At 48.9% G+C, this 22,022-nt stretch overlaps 1 protein-coding gene across 2 annotated transcripts in view; it reads right to left on the reverse strand.

Moving 5' to 3' along the window:
• The window catches only part of TOP1MT (DNA topoisomerase I mitochondrial), a 1,647,637-nt gene that overhangs the window by 868,795 nt on the left and 756,820 nt on the right, over positions 1-22,022 (reverse strand). For both annotated transcript variants that reach the window (XM_069621749.1, XM_069621750.1), the window contains exon 6: positions 20,828-20,972. In XM_069621749.1, the coding sequence (XP_069477850.1) occupies positions 20,828-20,972 (145 nt within the window). The remainder of the gene's footprint in view (positions 1-20,827; positions 20,973-22,022) is intronic.

The following is a 22,022-nucleotide window of genomic DNA, read 5'->3' on the forward strand; positions in this document are numbered from 1 at the left end:
GGAAGAGCTTGGATGCCCTGGAGATCATTGCATGGAAGGATCCCATCTCGTCGGGCGGGGATGCCCGGGCAGGGGAACACGGGGGGGCACGTCCCGTCGTCGCCTCAGTCGTCATCCGTACCCGTCGTAGTCGTGTCCATGCTTGTATCATCCCCGTGGGTAGTGGACTGGGGGGGGAAGGCAGAGAAGGCCGCAGAGGCGGGAGAGGAGGCCTGGGATGAGTCGTCGTCCTCTTAGGCGGTGGGCTCCCCGAAGGTCCTGGCTCCGGATCCTCCGTCGGGTCTGGCTCAGGCTCCTCCATCGGGGGAAGGGGCAACCTAGTCCTCATCTCCGAGCATAAGGACTGGATGGCTGACAAAATGGCCGCTGAGGTGTCCTGCGGCGCCGGAAACGATGGGCGTGAGGGCTCTTGAGGAGCCTCGTCTGCGTCACCGTCGCCCTCGTCGGGATCCCTCCCGATGGGCTGGGTCTCCTCCACGACTTGGATGAGCTCCTCTTCAGAGGTCGTGTCCGTATCCACGACGGCCACCACCCCCTGCCCCCCTTTTTCCAACGAGGACTTCGTGGGGGTCTTCTCGATGGGCCTGAAAGACGACTCCCTCCGCGGTGGCAGGGAGACTCTGGTACCTGAGGGCTCCTCCACTGGTCCTGCCTCCACAGGCTGAGCCAGGGCCGCGGCGACATCCTCAATCGAGGTCCTAGCAGGGTGAATCACGGCCAACGTCGCCTTCTGTACGCCTGGGGCCTTCACCTTAGGGGGAGGGTCCAAGCCTCGCTAACCCTCTGCCGGAGCCTTTGAGATCGACCGGGGCCTCTCCAGAAGCTTCGCCAGGTTCTCGGACTTCCTCTTACCCGAGCCAGAGCGTTGGCTCGTGGTCGATGGCGCCGGGAAGGGTGCGCCCTGCCTGGCAGCCGAGGAGCCCGACCGTTCGGCGCTCCCGGTGCCCGCGGACTCGCCGGGGCACCCTCACAGGACTTAGAAGACCGCTCGGACTTCTTCTTCTCGCCTGGCGGGCTCTTAACTTCCAACCAGTTGGCGAGACGGAGGTGGCGATCCTTCATGGTCCGCTCCGACATGTTTCCACAAAACGGGCAGTCCTTTTCCTTGTGCGTCTTGCCTCATGGAGACAGAGGCATAACGAATGCTCGTCCTCCTTGAAAACTTTCTGAAGCTGGCATCCAGGGCTGGTCCTGAAAAGCTTCCCGGGCGTCGAGCTCCCTTTCTCCTGGGCCATGTCCGGTGTAGGCCTCGTAACTTTTGGAATCCTCCAAAAGCGTAACTTGACGAAATCTTCACCCTTGAGGGGCCTAGAAAACTCTGAAACGGAACCCCGTTGATCGGAAGTAGAAACGGTGGAGCTTGAGGCTTCTTTAACCGAAAAAAATGAGAAATTCTCCTGAAAAAAGCGCGAAAACCAGCAAAAGCTCGAGAGCTAAGCACGAGGACTCCCAACACTTGAACGTGCGGTAAAAATCTGAGGATGGCTGACAGGGGCGGGGCTTAGGGAGAGGGCAGTCATTGGCTGGGGGCAGTATGACCCAGAGACCAGTGATTGGTTACTACTGAGAAAGACAGATCAGAAACGAAACTGATACTGATTTCTTCTATACCGAGGATTCCCGGCCTGACGGGGAATATTCATGAGCATGTGAATCCATGCCAGACCCCATGCTGGAGAACTATGCTATATTATGCATTTCAATAAGTGTAATTTTCTCGTATTCAGTCTCCTTACATGCCATTTTGTAATTTCTAAATCGAATAATACTTTCCCTTTACCACTCCATGACTATCCAACGAATATGAAGGAACAAGATTCAACATCCATGTCTTGCCTGGAGTCATCAACCACTTCGAGCGCATATCAGGTAATCTTACCTAGCTATTCTGCTCCAGACTGGTTTTATGTACGGAATTCTAGATAAATGTGACCATATTTTCGCAATACACAATGTTTCTTTACCGTTGATATTTACCTTTGTCGTCTTTCCAAATTGTGTGTCCCGTTTCCAATCTTTTAGACCTTAATAATGCAAGTACTGTGTTTCAGGGAGATGCTGAAGCGTCCACTGCAATTAGAACATCCCTCTTAGTCGATCCGGTGCCTGTGGTATGGGTCTTCATAGCTCAATAGGACGAGATAATCTGATCATATTTTCATGTTGTGTAATTGTTTTACACAATGTTTCATTCCATCTTTACTATTGATATATACCTTTGTCGTCTTTCCAAATTGTGTGTCCCATTTCCAATCTTTTCGAACTAACTAATGCAAGTACTGTGTTTCAGGGAGATGCTGCAGAGTCCTCTACAATTACATTATCGATTGTGGTTGTTCCGGAACCAGACCTTACAGTTGATACGGAGCCAGAGGTATGCGCACTGAGAGTACCATCGAATAAAAGAAAGTCGGTCTAATTAGATGTGTAATGCCAATGACTTATTTTAAACGGATTTTGTAGGGATGTATACAAGATCTGTATATTGAACCGGAGGAACGTGTATCTGAGTCGGTGCGCCAGTTTGCTGATGTTCGAGTAAAGAAGGTTTCAAAGAAAAGAAATAAAAAATAAGGTTAGTTATAAACACTTTCTATTGTTGGCAAAAGTTTTGTGCTAAGGCCTCCATTATATGCTTTTTTTTAATGTCAATTGTACAACACTATGTTGGATTTACACTGAACATCCCTTTTCCTATCTGTCCTGTAGTTGCCCGACGGAGTACGGACTATGCAGACACAGACAGCGATACAAATGACAGATGATGCTTGCCAAACTGTTTTCACCATGGAGGAACTATTCATTGAGGCGCGTTGTGCGTGTTCACACTCGAGATGCCCATGTCCAATGGCTAGAAAATGAATTTAATAAGACCAGCGATTCCAGCAATGTGTTCTTGGACCATTGCTACAATGCGCCCGCTCCGCCAGAGGAAGGTGAAATTGAATTTATAGATGATAGTTTAACATTACTAGATGAGCACTTGACACAATCGACGTCCGCCAAAGAAATGCCCCCAAAAAACAGTCCACATTGATGTTTTCTCCTATCCATCGTCAAGTAACAGGTGTTGAAATCACAGAAACTGAAGCATCAACACTATTGACTGACGAAACAGACAAAGTTATCGACTATAGTAGGTCCGGTTTTGCTGATATGTCCACCACGGTTCAGTCCGAAACAACAGTGTTGCCAGATGACAGTATTACAAAAGAGGCCAAATACATAGTATTTGGCGGCAGCTTGATGGAGATTATAAGGATGCTGAAATGTGTGCGTTCCGTGGGAGGGGAAGTATGAGGAAAGCCATTGTGAGCGTGACTCGTGTAACACAAGGCAGTAACCTGAAAATATATGCCACCTGTGAAAAGTCACAAAGAATTTTCATGGTCCGCTCAACCCACGCTGGGGAAACTGCCAGCTGGCAATCTACTGTGTGCAGCAGCTTTACTTTTCAGTGGCTCTATTTTCACAAAGTTATCCAGTTTTTCAGTTTGTGGGACTCCATTTCATTTCTAAAACGCAATACTACAAATACCAACATGATTATCTATTCCCGGCCATTGGTGATGCTTGGAAAATTGAACAATTGGCTATTGAAAGTACATTCCCCTACAAACGGTTCAGGCTAGCCAGCGATGGACAGTGCGAGAGCCCTGGATTTTCTGCCAAGTACTGCACCTACCATCTTCAGGACATGGAAAGTAAGAAAATTGTGAGTTCGGTGGTCGTGCAGGTGTATCAATGTAAATCCTCAATGGCCATGGAGAAACTTGGTTTTATAAAATCACTGGATGATCTACAATCGAGGGGAATGCAAATCGAACTCATAGCCACGGACAGACACGTTTCAATAGCCAAGACAATGAGAGAGCAGTATCCAAAAATTAATCAATTTGATGTATGGCATATTACCAAGTCAATTAATAAATAAATCTCGGCTGCAGGGGAAAAAAAAGGTTTTGAATGTATTTCGCAATGGTCCCAGTCTTTCAGCAACCATCTTTGGTGGAGCTCCAAAACATGTGGTGGGTCTGTGGAAGTTCTACTGGAAAAATGGTACTCACTGATGCACCACTGTTCCAACGTTCACCACTGGACAGAAAACCAACATTTCCACCAAAATGAATATGGCCCTTATCCCCAGAGCAGGCACGGAAGAAGAAGTGATTGATACCATCTTCACCTCCACACAAAGCCCTTGAGAAGATTGTGTTTGATAAAACTATCAAGAGATATTAAGGGACTCGCAGAATTCTGTCACACAGGAGATTTGGAGGCGTTCCACAATATGTGCCTAAAGTACAGGCCAAAGAGAATGCATTTTGGCATCCAGGAGATGAAATGTCGGACTTTAATTGCTGTATTAGCGCAAAACGAGAATGTGGCCTGGGAACAATCTAGGACTGCAGGAAATTTAGGGATGCTTCGCTACACTATGGCCTTCACAAAAAGAAGCACAAAATGGGTTGTCAAACCAGTATATGAGAAAATGGAATTCGATTTTGTGAAAGATCATATTGTTAATGTCGTCGAGATGCATACTCATGGAATGGCGCACAAATCTGTTCAGAGCACACATACATTGCCACAAAACATTGCCAGCGTGCCATGCCCACCGAAAGCAGAGCTTGTTAAATCGGTCAAATCCCGGTTGAAATGATTACCGCCTGTTTTTATTTTTGCAAAAAATGTTTCTATAATCTGTATAAATGAACTATGCATTTTGTCTTTTGAAATCTATCCTCTCAGTCCTTTTCTTAAAAATATATTACAATTATTACGATTGCTTTCACATTTCACAGTTTAGTTGAGATACTGTGGGACCTTCATTTTTTATGTTAATGATCAATGGGTAACAGTGCGTAAGAATATTTGGGTTTTGGCAGTTGACTTGCAATAAAGTTCCGCAAAAAGCTGAATAACTGCTGGACCTACAAAAGGGATTAGACCTAGGCCACAAAACATTCTAGGCACGCAAGAAGTACTGACTGTGAAACCATGCAATGGGGTAGGAGGCCATGAGATAAGCAGAGGTGGCCCTATTATTAGGCACATTTTGACTCAGTTTTTGTGTTACACGACTATAATTTGGGAATAGGGAGCATTCTGTCATTGGCAAATTTCACCTACAGCTGAGCAGAGCCACGACGACGAGCAGTGATAGCCCCCAATTTCCTGTGACTGTGCTTTAAAATTCATGTTCTCATGGATGCATTGACACGGGATGTTGCAAAGTAAGAATGTACGTTCATTTTGAGTGAAGGTCAACAGCTTTGAATTTTTGCTTGGGAGCTGGGAGGCCCACGCGTCGCGCGCACAGTACAAGGTTCTATTGTTTTTGGACCTTGAGAGGAAGGGACCATTCCGAAAGGGATTGAATTGAAGGGGGTGTAATAACATATGATATAAGGTTGCACCTAGTTACATATAAGTTCAGTTCATGAGAAAACATTGACACAAACGGAGGAGTCTGCATCACGGTCTGCATTACGCCTAGAGAATGGAAACTGCGAATATAATATACGTTTCTCTTTAGACGATTTCATACCAGAACTAGTCGAAATACGAATATCTGACCGTTACTGCTGGGTGACATTGTACTTGTTCGTTCTGTTTGGCATATTACAATGAAGTGCTAGTACAACCTTTGTGTGCAGGGCCATCTACCGGGCACATGGGCAGGCCAGCATCGAGGCGCATGTAGACCACCACTCGTTTTTCCCTGGCTCTACGCTAATAAATCATTACATTGTTTTTGCACCTCGAATTCTTGCCCCAGTTTACGCATTACATTTAGAGCTCAATATTCTCATTCGCACCATCCTCAGAAGCAAATAGAGTATTCCACGTTGTATTCTCTCAGTTCACATTGTGTCACATCTGCGCTAATAAAGGAAAGGAAATTATTCATTGTAATAAAGAACAGCTACTGAGACACTTTTCAATTTTTATCTTTTGCAAACAGGTACATCGTGCCGTTCTGCGATTGTCATCTATTTTAGACCCCGACCGATGGCTTCTTCAACCGCCAGCTGCAGCTACATGTCAATCCCTGGATCTACTTGACCGTCTTTTCGGACAGACACGGTCCAATATGTCCGTACACGGTACCGGCAATTAGGAGCAACATAACCTTTACAGTGGTCTAGTGCCAAGTTGAAGCACCAGCCTTGCAATTCCCTGTGTGACCGAAGTGCTTCGTTTACCCAAAACAAACACCCTGTGTACCTAAAAGGAACAGCGCGTGACTCACAAACATTTGCGGATTTATGAAACGAGAGCAAAGAAAAAAAAGTTCCATTTTAATTGATTAGGTCACACACTGAATGTTATCGAACATTTAATGTGAAATAAATGTACTTTACCAATTGTACAGTCTTTTTGTTTCCTTTTAAAGAACAGTTTCATATTCCTAATTGTGACGTGCCCCGCTGTGAGACGATGTGTGTTGTTTTCCGGGTTCTAGTCGCGGAGAGAGGCGGAGAAAAAAAATTAAAATAAATTAATATAAATGATCTGGTGATGTCAGGCTCAGGGGCAGGGGATATGATTTAGTGCCGCAAACGCAGGTCACCCCGGGCGATGCGGCAAGTGATAAGATTATCACAAGATGGCCACGCCCTACTGCCTGATTTTGCTTGTGTTCATGAGACGAAAACTCAGGAAAGGTGCATATGAAATGTTTGTACGATCGATCGAATTATGGTTAAGAGCACATGGCCGAACCATAGGGACAATAATATTTCTGACCGAACCATTCCTTTAATAATGCCAGTAAAATGGATACTTATTATTGGGACCCCACCTCACTCCTTCCCCCCCATACTGTCTAGCCGCCCCCCATGGACGCCCTCTTGTGAGGCCAAAAACCTTGGTGTTATCGTCAACTCCTCCCTCTCCTTATACACTCAAATTGCGGACCTTGCCAATAAGACCTGCTTTCAGCTGCAACTTCTCGGAGGCCTTCTCTCACCTTCGCCCGGGACCTCATTGTATCCAGAGCTCTGGTCCTCTCTGTTAAGACTAATTTTCTATACCCACCAGCCTGGGGGACAGATGTATAAAAGGCCTACCTTTATTGTGACGGACAACTGGGAGCTGTAACCAAACCAGTTCAAGGAAGCAGTGACAGGTGGTCTAGGCTAAGTCTGAAGAGGAGGTGAGCTTGTAATGGGTCCACCATGAGGACACACAATGGGAGTCACAACTTACACTTAAACAGTATGTATAAAAATACAGTTATTTATCTATGGCCAAGCAACAATGTGAAAAATGACTAACAGGAAGATGCATCACACAACCCTAAAAATAGAATACATATATACAGTCACTAGAGTAGGGAATAATACAGATCAAACCCCTGTAAAGGAAAGTTCAGATTAGGTTATGGCCTACAGGTCCAAAAAAATTAGTCCTAGCTTCAAAACTCCATCCCTAAGTTGTTTGGTCCTTATGCCCAAAGGTTCAGGAAAGGGTCAGACAGTTTGTAACGCTGGAAATAATTAAGGTAGGTGTAAAGAAGACCGGTGGGGGGGTCTGTACTTCTGCTCTCTATATGGTAGAGGGGAGGCACAGAGGACCCCAGCCAAGATTCTCTAATACGGTAGCGATGGACGAGCAATCAAGGCCTAGCTTCTCAGGAGGTGATGCAGGCTGGTTCTTAAGTACAGTGTATCCCCAAGCCCCCACAAAGGAATGTCCACACACTGTATTACTGAAAACACAGTCTTTATATAATTAATATTCAAGGGTTATGTACACTTATCACAATAACGCACTTTGTGCTCAGGAAAATCAGCAATGGTAAATATCTACAATTCTAAAGTGGTACCACTAATATTAGACCTCATTAAAGTGCATTCACAATACTGTAGAAATGGCACACAGATCAATAAGAAGGAAACCAGCAATAGAGAGAGGAGAGATAACAGAGGGTTGAAACAATAGGCAGAATACTGGCCCTTGCTACTGGACACAGTTCTGTGTGGAGATCCCCCCACCTGGGCAACCTGCAAAATAAAGAGATATAACCCCAGCCCAGTCCAGATATTGTTCAATAGTCTATTTTTCTCCTATAATGTTTTTACCCCCCCAATGTACCTGGTGGAGTCGAGTTCCTCGAAAAGGCGTCGACAAGCGTCGAGGGACTCGCTGTTCGGCGACGGGGAATCGACGGCCCTTCTTGAATGCCTTCCTTTTCAGGCGGGAGGCACGGGGCGTCGAACGTCCGTCGACGAACGAGGCCGAACGTTGTCGAAGAGGCGGCAGCTCCGTCCGAGCGGTGCTCGTCGGCGTCGGGGCGTCGGCGTCCTGCAAGGCGGAGGTGTGCGGGGCACCTCGATGACAATAGTTCTGGACCGCAAAGATTGTAGAGACGGGAGCCCAGCAAGGGCGTCGAGTCGTCCGAGTCTTTGGGGTCGTCGGGTGGCGGGAAACCCACCGGCAGGTTTCTCCTCGGCGCGTTGGTCGTCCTCGACTTTCTCCGGCAGGATAAGCGGTCGACGATGCGGTCGAGAGAGTCCTTCGATTGAATGTTCTTAGGCAATGGAGCGGACGGCTCCGATCGTCGGCGGCACGGCGTCAAGTGGTTCCCACGGCTGGGCAACACAACTTCGACGGGCCTCCAGCGGTTACACAGACCTGCGAACCCTGGTCGACGGCAATGGACTTCGACAGCGTCGATGTCCGGGTGCTTCACTTCGATCTCCTCGGCGGTCCCGTCTCGGGTCGGCAGCCTTTCGAGGGTCTGACTTCCAGGGCGCTTCGGCGAAGATTCAGCGGTGCTCGATGGTCCCTCGGAGCACGGGAAGAGGGCGCCTTACCAGGTCCTCTCTCGGGTCAGTCCTCGACGATTTCGACAACCTTCAGTTCCGTCGAAGCAAATGCCACAGCAAGTCTTCTTCTTCCAGCTGGACGTCGAGGATCAGCAAATCCAGTTACTCTTGAGTGGAGACTCAGCTTCTGAATGCTTCTGAACAATTTCCAGTGGTGAGAGGTCCCCAGATATACTATTCTGTCTCTCATCCACACTGCTGGCACACACACAGCAGCCAATCACACAGAAGGGCATTCATGCAGTCAGTCAGCCAATCAGGCACACAGTGCATTCAGGCCACACTCCTCCCTTTCAGACACTCACAACAAGGAATGTGGATTGGGACAAGTACCCAGCCATTCAACACTACACACTGCATTCAGGCCAGTTTCGGGCAGGGCTGTCTCAGTCTTTGTCTCTCATGCCAGAAACCAGACAACCACAACAAGGAGTGTATATTGGTCACACACTTCATTCACCCAGGTCCCACCCACAGGAGGTACCCACAACATACAGTCACTGGGAAGGCTCCAGTCAGTCTAGCTGGGCCTTCACAACAACACCATATATGGAACTTCCACCCAACAGCCAGTCAGGGGGAAGGGACAGAGTCAGGGCATCCCAGGACTTTGGGAAAACAAGACAACAGGCAATAGAAAGCAAGAGGCCACAGGGGCCATCTTGTTTCTATCAGGAATCAACTGATCCCAATGGCAGGGCCTGGGTATCCCAAAATGGAGGACACCCAGAGCACCTGTCCAATTCAGCATGGAGCTGCCACCAGCCCATACCCTGCTCTGTGGGCCACCCACAGGTGCCCAAAAACATACACTAGGGGCACAGGGTTGTACCCCCCCACCCATGGGTGCCATAAGGGTATCCCAGGGGTCTGTTCACCAAACCAAAAGAGAGAGCTGCACTGCCAGGAGTCCCAAATGGATTCCTGGGCAGAAAACATAACAGAACACACGATAAAAGGCAGAAGAGGACAAGGATTCAGAGGCCCTGTCCCTCTGATACATTTCCAGCATCACAGTCGCCCCCCCCAGACTGAGGTGGAGGGTGCCTAATCTCCCACGGGATAGACACCCTCATCCAGACGGTCAACATACCTTCTGGAAAGGCCATCTGCATTATCGTGACTCTTCCCTGGTCTGTGCTCTATGGTGAAGTCTAGCCCTTGTAGGCTAATCGACCACCTGAGCAATTTCGGATTCTCACCCTTCATCTGCATAAGCCACTTCAGGGGCTTATGATCTGTTTGGACCTTGAAGGTGGACCCCGTAAGGTAGGGCCTAAAACGCCTAAGGCTCCAAACTATACTAAAACATTCCTTTTCAACAGTAGCCCACCTAAGTTCTCTACCCTTGAGTTGTCTACTGATGAATATGATAGGATGTTCTCTCCCTTTGTCATCTAACTGGGACAAGACAGCTCCAATTCCGGTGTCGCAGGCATCCGTCTGGACGATAAAGGGTCGGCTGTAGTCAGGCGCACTCAACACAGGTGCCCTACACAGACTTTCTTTCAAGCCATCAAAGGCCCTCTGACAGTCTTCAGTCCAATTAACCTTCCTAGGCTGTTTGGGTGAAGTTAGAGCTGTCAGGGGTGCAGCTATGGTTCCATAGTCTGCCATGAAATTGCGATAGTACCCAGTGAGGCCCAAAAAGGCTCTCACCTGGGTTTGAGTAGTGGGAGTCTCCCAGTTCTGTACGTCCTGTACTTTACTGGAGAGAGGTTGGATTTGACCCCCTCCTACCTCATGACCAAGATAGGTAACTTTCCCCTGAGCTATCTGGCACTTGGTGGCCTTGATAGTGAGGTTAGCCCTTTTCAAGGCCTGCAACACCTTATCCAGATGTGTCAAATGCTCTTCCCAGGTGGAACTGTAGACGGCAATGTCGTCTAAGTAAGCCACACAAAAGGCTTCCAGCCCACTGAGCGCATGGTTGACCAATCTCTGGAAGGTGGCAGGGGCATTCTTCAACCCAAAGGGCATGACCCTAAACTGGTAGAGTCCCTCAGGTGTGGAGAATGCCGTCTTTTCCTTGGCATGGTCCGTCAGAGCTATTTGCCAATAGCCTGAGGTAAGGTCAAAGGTGCTCACAAATTTGGCAGCACCTATAGTGTCCACGAGCTCATCAGCCCTGGGCAATGGGTGCGCGTCAGTTTTGGTGACGGCATTGACTCCTCGGTAGTCCACACAGAACCTCCAATCCTTGGTACCCGCCGGGGAACTTGCCTTGGGGACAAGGACCACTGGACTGGACCAGGGACTGGTGGAGGGTTCAATAACACCCAGATCCAACATCTTGGCGACCTCAGCCTGGATGTGGTTTTTGACGGTATCTGACATACGATAGCTCCTGCTTTTGACAGGCACACTGTCACCAGTGTCAATTTCGTGCTTACACCACGGTGTAAGGCCCGGTGTCAGTGAAAACAGAGGGGCATACTGCTGGAGCAAAGCCCGGCAGGCCCTCTGCTGCTCTGTTGTCAAATCGGGAGAGAGTTGTACTCCCTCCACTGAGCCATCCTGAGGGTTGCTATGCAGCAAATCAGGAGGGGGCTCACTCTCATCCTCTTCTTGCCCTGAAGCTAGCAAGAGACATGAGACTTCTGCTCGCCTGTGGAAAGGCTTGAGCCTGTTGACATGGAATACCTGGGGGGCTACCCCAGAGGCTCCCATGTCCACCAGATAATTGACTTCGCCCATCTTGGAGATGATCCTGAAGGGTCCAGTCCACTTGTCTGCCAAAGCTCTAGGCTTGGTAGGCTCCATCACAAGGATTTCCTGTCCCGGAGTCCAATCCACTTGCGAAGCTTTCAGGTCATGCCAGTACTTATTCAATTCCTGGCTGGCCTTGAGATTTGCTGTTGCCTGACCCATCATTTGTGTCATCCTCCGCCTGAGGCCTAACACATAGTCCCCCACTTGCTTGGCGGGACCTGGAGGGGTGGCTTCCAAGCCTTCTCGGATCAAGGCGAGGGGCCCCCTCACGGGATGTCCAAAGAGTAACTCAAAGGGGCTGAAACCAACACCCTCTTGAGGTACCTCTCTGTAAGCAAACAGCAGGCATGGCAGGAGGAGATCCCATTTCCTCCTTAGGGGCTCTTCCAAAGCACCTAGCATGCCCTTGAGAGTTTTGTTAAATCTCTCAACCAGACCATTGGTCTGGGGGTGGTAAGAGGTGGAGAACTTGTAGGTTACCCCGCACTCTTTCCACATGGTTTTCATGTAACTAGACATGAAGTTGGATCCTCGGTCAGAGACAACCTCCTTGGGGAATCCAACACGGGTGAAAATGCCCAGGAGAGCCCTGGCAACCACCTTGGCAGTAACAGTCCGAAGGGGTATTGCCTCAGGGTACCTGGTGGCATGATCTACCAAGACCAGGATGAACCGATGTCCACCTGAAGTGGGAGGGTCAAGGGGACCGACGATGTCGATGCCCACCCTCTCAAATGGGGTGCCAACCACTGGTAATGGCTGCAGTGGGGCAATGACCCTGCCTCCAGTCTTGCCAGACAACTGACAAGTTGGGCAGGTCCTGCAGTGGGACTCCACCTCTACTCCCATCCGTGGCCAGTAGAAATGGGCAGAGAGCCTCTGCTTAGTCTTCTTGGTCCCAAGATGACCAGCCAAGGGCACCTCATGCGCCAACTGCAGTAGGAAGGGCCTGTAAACCTGGGGTACCACCAACCTCTTGCGGGCACCAGGTTCGGGCTTAGTGGGCTCACTAACAAGGAGCTCACCCTCCCAATAAATCTTGAATGTCCTAGGCACTTCACCTTGTGCCTGGGACAGGGCCTGTTTCCTCAGGCCCTCGAGAGAGTGGCACTCTCTCTGTCCCTTACAGAAGTCTGCCCGGGAGGGTCCCCCTTCAGCTAACAAGCATTGAAGGTCGGGATGATCCTCCGGGTTGAGAACCTCTCCCACAGGAGAGTCTTCTGTCTCTTCTCCCACAGGAGTTGAGTTTGGGTTTTCCGCTGGACCCAGCCCGTCCGGAGCATGGATCCCATTGGGTGCTGTCGGAACAGCAGGAAGAGAAGGTGTTCCCTCCACAGAGGTGGCCTTCTTGGTCTTCCTTCTTCTTGCCTTAGGCCTCGCCTTTGGCTCGGATACCTGACTCACAGCCAGACCCGGTGTCACCTGTGACCTAGTGACTGCAGCAGCAGTCATGGGAAGACCATCCGAGATCAACCCCAACTCTACTAGATCGTTTCCTAACAGAATGTTAGCAGGGACATTGTCCTGAACCAGGACAGGAAGCTTTGCTGTCTTGTCTCCAATCATGAGTGTGACTAGGGTTACAGGCGATAATTTGGGAGGCCCACCAGCTAACCTGGTGGTTCTCAGAGGAGCACCTACATAGTCCTCTGGCTTGAGCAGGGTCCTGTCCACCACTGTCATGCTTGCCCCAGTGTCTCTCAAACCAGTAGAAGGCTGGCCATTCAAGAGGACACTTCTCAAAAACCTACGGGTGTTCTGCGGGATAGTCGCCAGTACTTCTGCGTACTGGTCCCAGGCCCCAAGGGACACTAAGGAAATCTCTACTGGAGCACCGAATGTGATTCCTGTAGAGGAGGGGAGGACAGTGGCCTCCACCTCAGACACGGGGTAAGGGTAGGTCAGGCTGACAGCCTGTACTCCAAGTGCCTTACCTTTACACTTGGGGTCACCCCTTTTGTGATCCAGAGCCCCACAATCCCAACAAGTGCCAGGAGTGCGGGGTACGGTACTGGAACCACTGGGAGCCTGCTTTGCAGCAGGTGGACCACTACTCTTATTCCCACCCACAGAGGACTTATCCCCACTAGATTTTTGGGTCTTAGGAGAGGAAGGTTTTGGTTTACCCGACTGTGACTGCTTTTGGGACTCCTCAGCTTTCTGAGAGGCCCCCTTTTCTTTGTCCTTGTCCTTCCCACTGGAGTCCTTAGGGGACACCCGGTGGGAGACCCACTTGTCAGCCAACCTAGCCAGCTTAAAGGGGTCCAAAATGTTCTGGTCAGCCACATACTGACGCAGCTCTGGTGAACAGGCTTCAGAAAAATGCTCAAAAAACAAGAGGTGGGACAACTCAACAAAAGTTTTCACCTTGTATCCATCAATCCACCCCATCATGTTCATGTGCGCAGTACTCACCCAGTCAACCCAAGACACATTCTCTCTTTTCTTAAATTCCCTGAACCTTTTAAGGTATTGGGCAGGTGTCTTGCCAAACTTGGCAATCAAAGCAGACTTCATACACTCATACTGACCCCTTTCTTCCACACTCAGCTTCAGAATACAGTCATATCCAGTTTGAGGCACTCTGCTTAACAAACACTTAGCCCAATCTCTTTTATCTACATCATGAATTGCACAAGCCATTTCAAACGCTTCAATCCATTGGAGGATATCTGAACCCTCCACAAACACACCAACCAAATCTTTCATAAACTTGGTGGCTGGGGACCTGACACTCTCACTGGATCTAGCTGAAGTCTCCACTCTGGCTTTCTCTAGCTGGATTCTCTGACATTCAGTGTCCTGGCTTTTGAGTTCAAGGTCCTTATTTCTGAGTTCAAGATCCCTATTCTTGAGTTCCACTTGCTGTGCCAGCTCCTCTTTCTTAAGCTCAGCTTCTATTTCCAACTTGCGATATTCAAAGGCTAACTTCATCCTCAATAACTCAAGTTCCATGGAATTGCTGGGGTTTGGAACAGAGGCAGCAGGAATGGTGGCATTCCCAGAAACAGATTCAGCGACAACCCCAGGGGCAGAGTCCTCACTGGTTGCATCCCCCCCTTCCTCAAGAGTTTCACCATCAGTCTGGTAATCCACCAGGGCAGCTATCAGCTCAGCCCTAGACTTATCCACAAAGTCTAACTCCCTGGCTTCACAAGCACTCTGGAGAGCCTCTAAGCTCATCCGAGTCAATTTACCATTTGCAATGGCCTCCATTGCTTGTAATGCAGTTATTTGGTACACACCCAAACCTTAATCTAACAAAAGTGCGGATATTTTGTAAGTGGCACGGTTATACACTGAGTCTTAAAACCATAAGCATCCCACCGCTGCCACCAGCTTTGTAAAGAAGACCGGTGGGGGGGTCTGTACTTCTGCTCTCTATATGGTAGAGGGGAGGCACAGAGGACCCCAGCCAAGATTCTCTAATACGGTAGCGATGGACGAGCAATCAAGGCCTAGCTTCTCAGGAGGTGATGCAGGCTGGTTCTTAAGTACAGTGTATCCCCAAGCCCCCACAAAGGAATGTCCACACACTGTATTACTGAAAACACAGTCTTTATATAATTAATATTCAAGGGTTATGTACACTTATCACAATAACGCACTTTGTGCTCAGGAAAATCAGCAATGGTAAATATCTACAATTCTAAAGTGGTACCACTAATATTAGACCTCATTAAAGTGCATTCACAATACTGTAGAAATGGCACACAGATCAATAAGAAGGAAACCAGCAATAGAGAGAGGAGAGATAACAGAGGGTTGAAACAATAGGCAGAATACTGGCCCTTGCTACTGGACACAGTTCTGTGTGGAGATCCCCCCACCTGGGCAACCTGCAAAATAAAGAGATATAACCCCAGCCCAGTCCAGATATTGTTCAATAGTCTATTTTTCTCCTATAATGTTTTTACCCCCCCAATGTACCTGGTGGAGTCGAGTTCCTCGAAAAGGCGTCGACAAGCGTCGAGGGACTCGCTGTTCGGCGACGGGGAATCGACGGCCCTTCTTGAATGCCTTCCTTTTCAGGCGGGAGGCACGGGGCGTCGAACGTCCGTCGACGAACGAGGCCGAACGTTGTCGAAGAGGCGGCAGCTCCGTCCGAGCGGTGCTCGTCGGCGTCGGGGCGTCGGCGTCCTGCAAGGCGGAGGTGTGCGGGGCACCTCGATGACAATAGTTCTGGACCGCAAAGATTGTAGAGACGGGAGCCCAGCAAGGGCGTCGAGTCGTCCGAGTCTTTGGGGTCGTCGGGTGGCGGGAAACCCACCGGCAGGTTTCTCCTCGGCGCGTTGGTCGTCCTCGACTTTCTCCGGCAGGATAAGCGGTCGACGATGCGGTCGAGAGAGTCCTTCGATTGAATGTTCTTAGGCAATGGAGCGGACGGCTCCGATCGTCGGCGGCACGGCGTCAAGTGGTTCCCACGGCTGGGCAACACAACTTCGACGGGCCTCCAGCGGTTACACAGACCTGCGAACCCTGGTCGACGGCAATGGACTTCGACAGCGTCGATGTCCGGGTGCTTCACTTCGATCTCCTCGGCGGTCCCGTCTCGGGTCGGCAGCCTTTCGAGGGTCTGACTTCCAGGGCGCTTCGGCGAAGATTCAGCGGTGCTCGATGGTCCCTCGGAGCACGGGAAGAGGGCGCCTTACCAGGTCCTCTCTCGGGTCAGTCCTCGACGATTTCGACAACCTTCAGTTCCGTCGAAGCAAATGCCACAGCAAGTCTTCTTCTTCCAGCTGGACGTCGAGGATCAGCAAATCCAGTTACTCTTGAGTGGAGACTCAGCTTCTGAATGCTTCTGAACAATTTCCAGTGGTGAGAGGTCCCCAGATATACTATTCTGTCTCTCATCCACACTGCTGGCACACACACAGCAGCCAATCACACAGAAGGGCATTCATGCAGTCAGTCAGCCAATCAGGCACACAGTGCATTCAGGCCACACTCCTCCCTTTCAGACACTCACAACAAGGAATGTGGATTGGGACAAGTACCCAGCCATTCAACACTACACACTGCATTCAGGCCAGTTTCGGGCAGGGCTGTCTCAGTCTTTGTCTCTCATGCCAGAAACCAGACAACCACAACAAGGAGTGTATATTGGTCACACACTTCATTCACCCAGGTCCCACCCACAGGAGGTACCCACAACATACAGTCACTGGGAAGGCTCCAGTCAGTCTAGCTGGGCCTTCACAACAACACCATATATGGAACTTCCACCCAACAGCCAGTCAGGGGGAAGGGACAGAGTCAGGGCATCCCAGGACTTTGGGAAAACAAGACAACAGGCAATAGAAAGCAAGAGGCCACAGGGGCCATCTTGTTTCTATCAGGAATCAACTGATCCCAATGGCAGGGCCTGGGTATCCCAAAATGGAGGACACCCAGAGCACCTGTCCAATTCAGCATGGAGCTGCCACCAGCCCATACCCTGCTCTGTGGGCCACCCACAGGTGCCCAAAAACATACACTAGGGGCACAGGGTTGTACCCCCCCACCCATGGGTGCCATAAGGGTATCCCAGGGGTCTGTTCACCAAACCAAAAGAGAGAGCTGCACTGCCAGGAGTCCCAAATGGATTCCTGGGCAGAAAACATAACAGAACACACGATAAAAGGCAGAAGAGGACAAGGATTCAGAGGCCCTGTCCCTCTGATACATTTCCAGCATCACAGTAGGGTCTCTGGGGTCCAGTGAACAATTCCGAGTTTTAGAGGACAAGTTATACTAGTCAACTTAAGTGTCCCCAACTATCGAAGGCTTGCGCAAGCAAACAATGGCAGTGTGTTATGAAAGCTTAAAAGTTATCAAAACTTTTAAAGGGAGATTAGGGGCAGGTAAGATTCACTAACTCACCCCCCGTATTCAGATTCTTCGCAGGACTTGGCAGGTCGAAGGGAGAAGACCAGAGGTCGCTTTTCCCGCCGTCAGCCTCACCCCTTGATTCGCAGGGGTTGTAGGTTCTAGCAGATCTCTGGTCGGTGTCTTTGCTGTTGAATGGACTCTCAGTGGAAGAATGCAGCAAAACAACACATCCTGGGTAAATGCATTCCCCTATGTCCCTCCCCTCCCCTCTTAGCCCGCTCCCTTATTGATTGTGTGCTGTTATGGACGTTTTTGTTGCTCCGCGGTTGCTGGCTTACATGGTCATTGCCTGCATTCCTGTTGTGTACATTTTTTACTTCTAGGTTCCTTTTGTGATTGACCTTGTGCATTCTCCTTTGCTCAGATTTTGTGCTGGTCTCCTTTGCTCCGATACTGTGCTGTTCCCCAGGGTTCTTGGCGTCACACTACACTGCCCGCTTCTTCCAATCTAGGTCCCCTGCTGTGCTCCGTGCTTTATTGTTGGCTGTGTCCTAGTTATACTCTAGATCCCCTGCTGCGCTCTGTGCTTTGTTAGTTATTGGTCCTAATTCTTTCTTCCCTTCTAGGTCCCCCTGCTGTGCTCTGTGCTTTGTTGTTGGCTCTTTGCATCTGCATCCTATTCTTCTGGGATCCCTATTGTGCCTGTACTTTGCTGTTGACTATGTATTGCATCAGATTTATCTGGTCCATTGCTTCTTGTCCATTGTTTGTCCCCCTCCTTTTGTGTCACCCCCCCCGGTACCCCCCGACTGCCTAGTCCCCAACCCCCCCCCGCTTATGCTCCCCCCTTATGCCCCCCCACCCCTCTTCCGCTCTGCACCCTCTACGGTGCTCTCCGTTTCACCTATCTTCTCTAACTGCTTCTCTATTGACTATCCCTATCCCTCACACTGTCTGGCAAGAAGCTCAAAAAGGACATCCTGGTCTCCAACCCAGGCACCCTCAACACTTCCACAGGACGTACCTCTGACCTGTACCCTACCATGGAAGTTCAAAGGGGGCAACCTGCTCAGCTGTCAAACACTCCTCCGACATCTGCCGTCTCCTGGGAGAACTTGATTTGTATGTACTCAGTCTTACTGAGACTTGGTTCAGGACCAACTCTGTCACAAGCTTCGACACTCCAAAAGGCTACAAGATCCTCTCCGAACCCAGAAACAACTGTCCCGGTGGGAGTGTATCCCTGCTTCTATCATTCCTATGTAGGACTACTCCTTTGAAAGCCTGGCCTGTAGGTTCTCTATCTCTCGTGGCCTCTCCATACAGGCCCGCGTGGCCAGGTCACACTCTTCCTCCTCCCTCCTCCTCTACCTCTCAATGTCTCCTCCTCAGAGACTTTAACATCCACCTGGATGCTACTTGCTCTTCAGGACTCTTTCGCAACCTCTGCGTGCATCCTTCTCTATTCTTCCTTCTGGCCCGACATACATACATATATGTCCTTGCCCCTGTCAAGTGCAACTCTTGGTACGATTCGGACATCACCACCCTTAAACTGAAGTGTACGGTGGCTGAGACAAATTGGCCTGTCGCCTGCTCCAAAGGCAATACAGATTCTGTCCTCGCTAAGAAGAGAACCCACATCCATACCTGTGTCTCTGCGGCATCTAACAACTCAGCCAAACTCTTCAAAATCTGCACGGAGCTGGCCAATCCTGCTGCAGTATACCTCTCATGTTCACTTCCAGGCCCTCTGCACGGCCCTGGCTTCTCATTTCATCACCAACACTCAGGACATCCTGTCCATCCTCTCTACCTCTACCGCCTCCACTCCTGGCCCACCTGCGACCGTCTCTCCTCCTTCCTCCTTTCCCTTGTTCACCCCAGACATTGCTTCTAGACAAGCCCGATCTATGAAAGCCTCATCAAAGAAGGTTCTCCCTGCTTATCCAGAACCATCAAGGACCACATTGACACACTTGCTCCAGCCTTGGCTGATTCCTGCAATCACTCCTTTGCCACTGGAACCTTCTCCTCCCCCCTCAAGCACTCCCTTGTGCACCCCCTTCTTAAGAAGCCCTCTGTCGATCCTTCCTCTACGGCTAACTATCCCTCCTTTCTTGGGCAAACTCTTGGAAAAGCTGGCCATCTCCCAGCTTAATCTGCACACAATCTGTTGGTTGTCTCCACGACCACCAGTCTTGCTTCAGAGCTGCCTGAAGCATAGAAACTCCTCTCCTGAACACCCGTGAAGATCTGCTCTCTAACCTTCCTTTTGTCCTCATTCTTCCCGATCTTTCTTCTGCTTTTGATACGTGAACCATGCCATCCAGCTCAATCGCCTCCATGATAACCTGGGTATCACTGATCAGGCCCTGGCCTGGCTGACCACCTTTCTCACTGACCAACCCTCTCAGGTCCAACTGGGGTCTTTCGTCTCTTCGATCTCTCTCTCCACTTGTGGTGTTCCCAAATGGTCTAAACTTTCCCACTGGCTTCTCTACACTATCGAGATATCGAGATATCAAGATATATCTCCCCCCCCTACCTTTCCCTCTCCTTTTCCTCGCTTTCCTGCACTTCTCCCCTTCCCTGCATTTGCGCGATCTGAATGACAAGGCCTAGAAAGATCGTTGTTTTCTCCTCCCTCCGTTCCCTCCTCCCGCCTGTGTTGTCGCACCCAGAAACACTTGTGTACAGGCGCGTTATAAATGCCATATAATGTGTGATGGCCAACTCTGGATCTTTTGATATAGAACATATGGTACTAGTCTAACCAATAATATAAAGTGTGGCTAGTCTCAATTTATTAATCTGCAGGTATTCAACAAAGTTAGTATGGTCTGAAGAAGTTGGTGAAATGCTGCATTAAGAACAAAATCGGTATCCATTAAGAGCAACATTCGTTAAAGCAATAGTTTTAGCAAGCACAAACCACCAGTTACAAATTTTCATGGAGGTTTCACTGCTTGTGATGCCAAGGAACTCTAAACTGGATAATAGTTGCCAATAGGCTTCTTTGCAACACGTTCTAAAACAGGCCATATTTCAAAAGTGTCCAAGAGGCAAACACTGAATCTTTCCGAAAACGATTTCTTCAAAGTTATCCCTTCAAAGGACCTAGAGGAGACAACCTTTTTTTCTTTATTGGTAAGCGGAAGGAGAATCGAAGACTGATACCATCCATATCCCAACAGCATTGAGCTCTTCAATGGTTAGGATTACTGAAAGGTTATCTACAGAGTACATATATGCACAGCTCTTCAACACCCAACACTCATTAAAGGCCCATCTAAAAAGACACGGCTTCCAAAAAGAAATGCACGTTAGGGAAGACTTAAAAGCATGAATCGACACTACAGGACCAATTTTCAGACATACTTTAATGTCTGAAAGGTAGCATGAGGACATTCAACAAAACAGCACAATAAAGAAAGACTTCATGGGTAAGCCAACATGAGACTAACCTTGAGTTTGGAGCTTGGGTTCAGCATTATGTATTTTATGGATCCTTGGATGTTCTCTGTCCAAGATGCCAACCACGTGACAGTGTTGTCACAGCGAACTTCTTTCCACTTATGACCTTCAGGTGGCACTGGAATTTTAGATTCCCTGGATGGAAGCAGATTTAAACAATGTGGAAACATGTTTTACTGCTATAATTGGAGTATGCAATCTTGATAAACTGCTTTTTATCATAGTGTCTTATAGTTTTGCAAACTTGCCACTAACAATTCAATAAAGTCATAACAAACAAATTAATTCATCCATATATTCAAAATCCTAAAACAAAAATAAATACATTTTGATAAACTGCCAATATTTGTAATGTTATCCCAAAACTGAAAAATAGCCACAATTAAAGCATTGCAGTTGCATTCTATCAGATGCCTACACAATGTTCTTAGTTAATTCTGGGCCATGTTTACAAATATACCAAATATGTGATTTTCCATATCTAATTTTACACAATGTGTATAAATGTCTCAATAACCTAGATGTCCTTAGACCACGTGGGATTGGAGCATGTACACACACTACTTCTATTGTTCTCAATTGATGACACCTAAATAAATAAAATGCTTCTGTACTAGAGATGGGAACCCCTTCAAATAGGGAGCAGGCCGACAATGAGCTGTACTAGTTTCCACTACGGATATGGAGTTAAGTCTCGTAGGTACATTCTGCCAATCCCACATTCTCGTTGCTTTGAGTTTGGCTTTAGTAGGATATTGCACACTTACACCCAACATTATGCTTTGGATCTCTTTGCAAGATTTATCCCCCAATCTCTGAAAGGCACAATTAATCAGATTACGGAGATATGACATGCATTACTCACCATAATAGCATTTCTGATGATTGTATCTGCTTATATTCACATGCTATGCATATGGTCCGACATCCAGTGGTAACCGGCGAGTATTCCATCTTGTCTTTCGGGGACCGAAAGGGGACATCGGCATAGGCGCCTCTGTAACACTATCCCCATCCTGACGTGTAGTGTACCCAAAATCCCTCTTGTGCCGAGGTCCCTCCGATTGTATTTTTTCAGCCATGAAGGAACCCCAAGGCTGTTGTGAGAGTACATAAAGAGAGAAAGTAATAAGACGTCTATGTTCCTTCCATCTGAGCGGGGAAGCAGGGTGGGCGCATGTGAAT

Source organism: Ambystoma mexicanum, chromosome 5q (assembly GCF_040938575.1).
Source record: "Ambystoma mexicanum isolate Mex_15411 chromosome 5q, UKY_AmexF1_1, whole genome shotgun sequence".
Lineage (NCBI taxonomy): Eukaryota > Metazoa > Chordata > Amphibia > Caudata > Ambystomatidae > Ambystoma > Ambystoma mexicanum.